The 8,784-nt window shown below is 49.3% G+C and overlaps 1 protein-coding gene, 1 non-coding gene and 1 pseudogene across 2 annotated transcripts; 2 read left to right on the top strand and 1 right to left on the bottom strand.

Annotated features, from left to right (window-relative positions):
- Positions 1-502: 502 nt before the first annotated feature.
- LOC109776783 (probable choline kinase 2) lies at positions 503-5,843 on the top strand. The gene is made up of 8 exons (XM_020335446.4): positions 503-743; positions 3,708-4,114; positions 4,211-4,332; positions 4,419-4,614; positions 4,924-5,041; positions 5,155-5,202; positions 5,345-5,445; positions 5,547-5,843. The coding sequence occupies exons 1-8, from the start codon at positions 599-601 to the stop codon at positions 5,658-5,660; spliced, it is 1,251 nt and encodes a 416-aa protein (XP_020191035.1). The 5' UTR covers positions 503-598; the 3' UTR covers positions 5,661-5,843.
- A 750-nt stretch (positions 5,844-6,593) lies between these two features.
- TRNAG-GCC (transfer RNA glycine (anticodon GCC)) lies at positions 6,594-6,664 on the bottom strand. Its single transcript has one exon. It is a non-coding gene; the product is annotated as a tRNA-Gly (tRNA).
- A 559-nt stretch (positions 6,665-7,223) lies between these two features.
- Positions 7,224-8,616, top strand: LOC109776781 (type IV inositol polyphosphate 5-phosphatase 3-like; annotated as a pseudogene).
- Positions 8,617-8,784: the final 168 nt, after the last annotated feature.

Below are 8,784 nucleotides of genomic sequence, written 5' to 3'. Positions count from 1 at the left end.
TTGCGCCTTTTCCAGTCTCCATGCAGGGTTTCTCTAAGCTTGTTCGTTTGTTGCCAGGTGAAGTTTTGTACTCCTTCCGTTTCCTTTTTACTAAATGTATAAGGTTTGCTTGAAGTCGAGCTACGCAAAGTTTGACCAAATTTATATCAAAAAATATCAACATCTAAAATACTGTAGTTATATAGTATGAAAATTAATTTCATAATGCATCTAGAGATATTGATTTGTATTGTGAATGTTGATTTTTTTCTCTCTATAAAGTTGGTCAAGCTTTACTAAATTTGACTTGAGACAAATTTTATATGGAGGCTAAAAAGAAACAGATGGAGTATATTTTTGAGGCGCTGTCCTGCAACCGTGAGATTACGGGATGCTTGTGATGATCCCAGCCCATCGAGTAAATATTTGCTTGGTGCTGATCGAGGCGTGTCTTGCTCCTGGAGCGACCGGACCGCATGTGCTTAGGTACTGACGCGACCAGTAAGAAATGACCCACTATCCGGTACCGACAAGAAATTTGTCTGTCTCCAACCAAACACTTCACGGGCAGCATCTTCGCCATTTCTTTCAGCTGCTATCTCGTTCACTGGTTGGATGGATGGTCGCCGTCGGCCAGAGGCCCGCTGCGGCAATGTCTCAAGCCCTGCGGCCACGATGGTCGGTGCTGTGGCCTTCTCGTCTGCCGGTGATCCGCCAGGCACGTCCCGGCACCGCCGCCGTCTCCTTCAACAACCGATGTAATGGTACTCATCCCTCCTCATCTGCTCAACTCTCATCGAACAGGTCCTTGCTGGTTCTTTGATTGCTAGTTCCTGTGCTGAGCGATGTAAAATCAGCGTGAGAGAGACGATGGCAGGGTGGATATGATTGCTTTCTTAATCTTTAATTTTTTTGAGCCAGTTTTTAAAATATAATTTTAAACATGAACTATCTTTCTAAACAAAGAGAAAATGGGAAGTAGGAACTCTCGTTTTTACTCCATATTATGCTACCTTGTCTCTAGAGCTTAGATTTTGGACACCAATAACGCGACGACCTTCCCTCAGGGGGAGGTCACCTGAGCGAACGAACATTTCTGCAGGAGGCCTGTTTCAGCAAACGGCGCTATCAAGGAGTGTTCCCTAAAAACCACTCCCAGCGAACACTTAGGAATTATCATGGTATAACAAATGTATTTGCCATCCTATTACAAAAAGATTTGCCATGTTGATTTTTTTGTCATGCTAGCCAAAATAATTATCAGGAATTTGCCATGCTGCAGTAGACTAAATTGCCATGTGATTTAAGAATTTGCCATGATGCAGCAGAAATAACTGTCAGGCTAAAGAAAAAGGGAAAAAATGCCAAAACCTTCGGGAATTTGCATGCTGCAACAGGCTGAATTTCCATGCTACACATAAAAATCGCCATACATGCTTCTAAGTAGTTGCCATTCTACATCATAGGGGTGCTATGCTACACATGGAGTCGTTCCCTGTGGATGGTGTATGGGCGCGAATGTTTGCGTCATTCCTCAGGAGGGTGCATGGGAGCGAACAGGAATTGCCACATGTCAATGCTTTCAGATTCACACACGGAATTGGACGTACCAGAGAGTGTTCTCTAGAAAAATCACTCCTAGGGAACGCCACCTCTGTAGCTTTTTCATAGAGTTTAGCAACTTGATAGAAGCTTATCATGGTTCTGTGCGGTGCTTGTAGACTATTTTGACCAATCCAAGGGGCCTACACAGGCAAACCCTAGCCGCCGTCCCCGTCCTTCCCTACTGCATACTTGGTCTTCTCGCTGTAGCCGACAGGAGATTTGGAGAAACCTGTTTTTGCGGACGGCGACGGCGGGGAGGGTTGTCTCTCATGGCGCGGAGCGACGACCGCGGTTGGCAGCCCGCTCGGGAAGAGACGGCGGAAGCCGGGATGGCGGGTTTGGTGGTGGCGTTCCTCGTTCTTGTAGTGGGGAGGTCAAGCACGATGAGCTACGGTCGGCCCGACGCATGAGGGACAGTGGGTGCTCATGGGTAAGCTTGGGCGTTCGTGTTTTCGGTTTGTTCGGTTCGGTCTTCCAAGAATTCAGTCTTCTACAATCGGTCTTCTCAGATCTTCACTATTCGGTCTTCGGTCTTTATAGGATGGTGTTTGGTTCGGACCGAACAAACCAAATTTCATGCTACGACTCAGATTCATGTACGTCACGGTATAGGTGTATGCAAGCACAGCTAGACAACAGGTATTTGTAACAAGTGTATGCAACCAAAATTCAAATTCAGACAACATGTGTATGTAGTAGGTGTATGCACCGTAACTATGCCATAAACACCCCGATAAGAGCGGGGATTGTTCTAATTGTGACATTGTGCTAACTCAGTCTGTCCGGGTTATTCGGTCATCTAAAGAAGAAGACTGACGGACCGATTTTAATTCGGTCTTCCAGTTTTGATGACCAATTTTAGTTAGGTCTTTGCGGGTTCAGTGTCTAGCTTTATGGTTTGGTCTTCGGTTTTCATGCACAGGCTTACTCGTGGATCTTATCCCGACATAGTGCTCGAAATCATTCGTTTCAGCTAGTTCTAGTGGCATGTGGGGCTACAGGGCGGCTCAGTATGCAATGTATCTAGGTCCCAATGTTCAACTCTGTTGGTGGTAGTGGTGATTGATGGTGCAAGGGGTTGGCATTTCTTCGGCGTGGTGGGGCAGTGGTGGTGGTCATGGTCTAACCTGTCCTTGTCATCGCAAGCAGGTGGTTAGTGATGCATAGTCGAGTGAAACCTTGCCTTCAATTGGTGGTAATGACGCCCATGGACGTCGTTTTTCTTCTTGAATGCATCGTCAATATCTTGGAACAAGGTTAATAGTATAGAATAACTGGCTATATGAAGTTGCCATGTCCCTGTAGCCAATCTAATAAAATGGTTAGTTATACATGTCATGTCATTAATGTGTGGTCCAGCTTCTCTCACAAAGGATGTTAGAACCCATACAGCTCACTGTAAATCTACAAACCGCTTTTTTTCCCTCTCCCCTCCAACTAAACAAATTTTTGATGTGATATCTCTTATAGCCCCGCCTATATCGTCCTATTATAGTTTATTCATAGTATATACCGCAACAACACTATCTGCATCTCCCAGTGCAGACATTGTCGAAGGAAGGGGGAGAGGTGTTTGGAGCCTTGTAGTGACTCTTGAAAGGAAAGAGGAGAGAGAAAGGCTGGGACATAAATGAATATAGTTAAGTAACTTTATTTTGTAGGGAAATGAATATAGTTATCTTTGATTGCAATTTTTTGTTGATAGGCTTACCAAGCTGGCCACTTGGTAAATGAATATAGTTATCTTAGTTACCATTAGCTGCAGCAATAGAAAATGTTACAACCTGCACTATAAAAAATGTTACAACCAACGTGGATGCACTTTATATTTATATAGAAAAAAGCTCAAAATGAAACTCGCATCTCCCTCCCTCCCACGCGTCCACCATACGCGCAACGTAGCAGCCGACGTGGCTCCTCGTGCAATTAATTAACTCTCCCTGGAAGCTTCTCCTGCCAGCTGCCACTGCTTTCCCCCAGCAACAATCCCGATTCCGATCCGATCCGATCCCGCGGCCATTCCAGCGCCCAAAACCCCACCCCACCACCCCAATCCCCTCCCCATCAAACAGCCCTCGCGAACTCAACGGGAAGCGACTCACGCCCCCCTCCGCCCCCCGCAGATCGCCCGCTCCGCCACGCGCCGCCGACGCCACCGCCAATGGCCGCCGCCGCCGACGCCGGGCCCGAGCTGCGGCGGAGCTCCAGCATCGACCGCATCCCGGCGGAGGCGCGCCGCATCCTGCACCGCCTCGCCGGCGAGCTCTGGGGCGCCGACGTCGACCCCGCCGCGCTCGTCGTGTCCCAGCTCAAGGGCGCCCTCACCAACGAGGTCTTCCGCATCACCTGGCCCGGCGGCGAGGGCGACCCGCGCAAGGTGCTCGTGCGCATCTACGGCCAGGGCGTCGAGGTCTTCTTCGACCGCGCCGACGAGGTCCGCACCTTCGAGTGCATGTCCCGCCACGGCCAGGGCCCCCGCCTCCTCGGCCGCTTCCCCCAGGGCCGCGTCGAGGAGTTCATCAACGCCAGGGTATGTAGTGTACGCAACGCAATTCCTTTGCTGTTCCTTGCTCCTACTGTAATGCCATTTCTCCTTCTGATGTGGCTGGCATTGTTGTCTGCCCAGACGCTCTCGGCGCCGGATCTGCGGGACCCGGAGATTTCCGGCCTGATTGCCAGGAAGCTGCGGGAGTTTCACGAGCTCGACATGCCTGGACCCAAGGACATCTCACTCTGGCAGAGGCTGAGGTAGGCTTGGTGAATTGCGATTCCTTCTTATGCTATGGCGGCAGATGTGCGACCAGAAGCTAACTGCAGGGCATTGTATGAATCAGGCGTTGGCTTGAGGAAGCTCGCAGCAGGTGCTCGACTGAGGAGGCCAGGGAATTGCGGTTGGAGACGCTCGGCGATGAGATTGCGGAGCTGGAGAATGTATTGTCCGGGGTCGATCAGAGAGTAGTATTTTGCCATAATGATTTGCAGTATGGCAACATTATGATATACGAAGAGACCAGACAAGTGACCTTAATCGTAAGTAGTTGTTACCGACCTGACCTTGTTTATATGGATACCAACATATATTTGTGAATGCTTACTTAAATTCTCAATTATGGTTATAGTCAATACTGCTTACCAATAAATATTTGTCAATCCTTATTTAAGCATAAACTAGCACCTTGTTGCATATTTAGAAGAGCACCAAATATAAAAATTCTATTATTGGTGGTCGCCTCGTTTTTTTTTTTGTGCTGCTTAGTGATTCCAGGAACATTGACAGTTTGGTCTGCCTGTTTATTTTCTGTAGCTGATTGCACTTTTGTTAATCTCCCTATCCTTCAGGACTATGAATACGCCAGTTTTAACCCTGTTGCGTTCGACATTGCGAATCACTTCTGTGAGATGGCTGCTGATTATCATAGTGATACACCGCACGTGATGGACTTTACAAAATATCCTGGTTAGTTTTTCTATAACCAAATGTACCAAATTATATAATAATGGATGGCTATGTGTCTCACACTTTTTAAATCACATGTTGATTACTTGTTTGATACCCCTGCTTAATTTCAGACGTGGATGAACAGCGGAGATTTCTTGAGGCTTACCTTAGTTCTTCAGGTAATTGGAGAGTTCTTTGGGAACACCACACTCTGCTGTGCTGGAAATGTGATGAATACTTCAGAATGCATGATTGCACGCTAAAACTACTTTAGTGCATCACTCAAGTGTGCTGTTCCTAAATGCTTCCTTTGTTTGTCAGGAGAAAACACATCCGATGTAGAAGTCGAAACATTGCTTGGCTTGATTGCAAAGTACAGTCTCACAAGCCATCTCTTCTGGGGTCTCTGGGGAATAGTCTCGGTAAGCTCCACAACAGAAGGCAATTGAAATGTATCTACTCAGTGTTAATAATCAATCTATCAAGGCTGACTGCTTTTTCGGTTCTTCCTCTATCTCCGCAGGCGCATGTGAACAAGAACATCGACTTTGAGTACAAGGAGTACGCGAGGCATCGGTTCGACCAGTACTGGGACACGAAGCCTAGAATACTGCAAGCCTGCAACCCAACCAGCTGATCACGCGCATGGCTCATTCTTTTTCTTATTATAGCACCCATCGCCTCTCGAGTAGCTCTGTGGAGTCCTGTGACTGTGAATCTTGTTCATCAGCCAATTTGGTTGCAAATCGTTTAGGCTAGTAGTTGACCGTGTCGTGTAATTAAACCTGCGCAGAATAGTCGATTCTACGGTTTTACACAAGCTTCTTTCCGTGTCACCTGTTACATCGTTCATGCCTCCAAGAATCTCTTGGGTTGCTCATGAAGATATTGTGTTGTGAACCCTGAAACCATGACTGTCCAAAGGATGGTCACCGGGAGGTGGGTTCTTTTTGCAGTGGACGGTGGCTTAGATGCTGCTGCATCTGCCCTTGTCACCGGATGCGTATGTGTTTGCCGTGCTGCATCCTCTCATCGATGGTGAGTGGATGCTGCTGCAGGCGGAAAAGAGTTGATGCCTCTTCACCGCTGCCCTGTTCCTTTTTCTCTCTGCCTGACGTGTCGCACTTGCCGGCCGTGATCGCTGCAAGATACTCCTCCGTTCAGAAATATTTGTCATCAAAATGGATAAAAGAAGATGTATCTACACGCATTTTAGTTTTAGATATATTCTTTTTTATTCATTTTAAGAAATTTTTGTCATCAAAATGGATAAAAAGAGATGTATTTAGACGTATTTTAGTTCTAGATATATTTCTTTTTATTTATTTTGATAACAAGTATTTTTTGGACGGAGGGAGTACTGCTCAGTCGGTGCTTCACCGTTGGCTTTGCTGCGCCGGCTATCCAGTAGAACGCAGTACATGGAAAGAAGGAGTTTATACAGTAGTAACTTCTTTTCCTCCCATGTTAAGATGGAAGCTGTTGAAGCACGTTGTGGCCTCAGCAGCTAGAAATGCTCAAGTGCGTAGAAGACAGCGATTTAACGAGCATAAAAGGAAGTAATAGAAAATGCACCAGCCGGGAATCGAACCCGGGTCTGTACCGTGGCAGGGTACTATTCTACCACTAGACCACTGGTGCTTATGATGTAAACAATTTGTTGAGCAATGTCACATGCGTAACCTCCCAAAAAATTCACAGATGGTTTACAAAAATGCGACTGTGTTTTCTTCTTCTGAGTAAATTGTACTGTACTCCACGATTGAGCGGCCGTACAAATGAGAGGTATGTGTGGTTGTTTCTCATAGTCCTCTAGGGGCAACAGCGGCAGCCTGCGCAAACAAGATTCACGAGAGGGTGCGATGTGGTGCAACCACATGGCACGACCGCCGTGTTGATCGTGTCACAGTACACTCGCATGAGCACGACAAGCTAGTTCCGTTTGACCTGGTTGATTTTGCGCATTTTCACCCTGATCGACGTTGTTTCTGACCATCGAACACCTGCTACGTGTTACCACTGCCAAAATTTGCATTCTGAACTGCTAGTAGTACTAATCGGAGGCAAAATTCAGAGTAATTCCTCATGAAGCACCACCCTGTTTTTCTTGAACGATCTGCAGAGGAGAGCCTGGACGCCGCGCCGTACAAGCTGCGGCGGAGGAACTCGGAGACGATGCGCGCGCAGTACATCAACACCAAGGAGGCAAGGAGCTCAGGTACGATCGAATTGTTCGGCACGATCGCGGCGCATTTTCCGTTTCTCGCGGTGGCATGGCGCTGAGCTGATGGATTCCTGCAGGATCTGCATTGGCACTTACAACGCCGCCTGCAAGGAGCCGCCGGAAGGCTTGGACATTGCCGAGTGGCTCGGCACCACCGGCGGCGAGCAGGCCGACATGTACGTGCTCCGGTTCCAGGAGGTGGTGCCGCTCAACACCGGCAACGTGTTCGGCGCCGAGGACGTCCGGCCGGCACTGGCGTGGGAGGCGCTCATCCGCGACACGCTCACGCGGACGCAGCCGTCCTGCTCTGCTCGAGGCCCAAGTACAGGTACCGCAGCCACCCGGCCACTACGACCCGCGACGGCTCCGACGAGTTGTTCCCCGGCGGCACCGACACCGAAACCGACGACGACGCGCCCTTCAGCTTCCCGGTGCACCCCGAGGGGTACGTCGTCGCCACCCCCAGGATGCTCGGGGCCATGGAGGACCTGGTGGACGAGCAGCCAAGCGCGCAGCAGAGGGCGCTCCTGAAGACGATGAGCAAGACGGACAGGATCGGGCTCGCCTGGCCGGAGCAGCCGCTGGACCTGATGGCCACCGCGTCCTTGTCATCGGCGTCGTTCAAGTCGCCGAGATCGTTCAGCGCGCACAGGTCGTTTATGAAGTCCAGGATCGCCGCCGACGACTGCTCGGCCATGGTCACCGACCTGGACCTCGACCTTGACCTCGACGGCGATGCCGCGCGTGGAGGCAAGAAGAAGGGCGGTTTCAGGTCGCCGTTTGTGAGGATTGTGAGCAAGCAGATGGTGGGCATCTTCCTGACGATCTGGGTGCGGCGCGGTCTGCGGAGGCGCGTCCAGAACATCAAGGTGTCCGCCGTGGGCCGGTGGGCGTGGGCGCCATGGGCTACATCGGCAACAAGGGGTCGGTGTCGGCGAGCATGTCCATCTACCAGACCATGTTCTGCTTCGTGTGCACTCACCTGTCCGCCGGCGAGCGGCCCGGCAACCTCCTCAAGCGGAACGCCGACGTGCAGGAGATCCACCGTCGGACGCGCTTCGCTGGCCCCGGCGGTCTCGAGCTGCCCAGAGACATCTACGACCTCGAGTCAGTGATCAACTGATCATGCACGCTCACATCATACTACTACGAAATTGCATCCATCAATGCATCACCCCGTGATCTGACTGACGAACATGTTCTTCCGCAGTGAACAATAAAAAACTTGCACCAGCCGGGAATCAAACCCAGGTCTATACCCGTGGTGCTTCTGATGTTAATAAATTTTAGAACCGAGATCCAACTACAGGTTGTGACAAAAATGAAACAACTTCACCTAGAATTCTCTAATGTAACATAAATAGTGTTAACAATAATCAACTGCACCTGGTGCATACATAGGCCAAGGATCACATACTACGGTGACAAAATATAGCTAGGGAAGTCTTGGCATCTTTCTTACATACATAATAATATGCATCAGCAACAGGCGACGTTTCACTGATGCTAGTTGCTACGCAGGAGAAATGCTGACCTC

The sequence above is a fragment of the Aegilops tauschii genome, chromosome 3 (assembly GCF_002575655.3).
Source record: "Aegilops tauschii subsp. strangulata cultivar AL8/78 chromosome 3, Aet v6.0, whole genome shotgun sequence".
Lineage (NCBI taxonomy): Eukaryota > Viridiplantae > Streptophyta > Magnoliopsida > Poales > Poaceae > Aegilops > Aegilops tauschii.
This window is presented reverse-complemented; position numbering and strand designations above follow the sequence as displayed.

Excerpts from the sequence above, each read along its gene's own strand:
- LOC109776783 (XM_020335446.4), top strand. The coding sequence starts at position 599 with ATGGTCGCCGTCGGCCAGAGGCCCGCTGCGGCAATGTCTCAAGCCCTG. Across the intron at positions 4,115-4,210 it reads AGGAGTTCATCAACGCCAGG|ACGCTCTCGGCGCCGGATCT; the intron begins GTATGTAGTGTA and ends TTGTCTGCCCAG. Across the intron at positions 5,042-5,154 it reads GGACTTTACAAAATATCCTG|ACGTGGATGAACAGCGGAGA; the intron begins GTTAGTTTTTCT and ends GCTTAATTTCAG.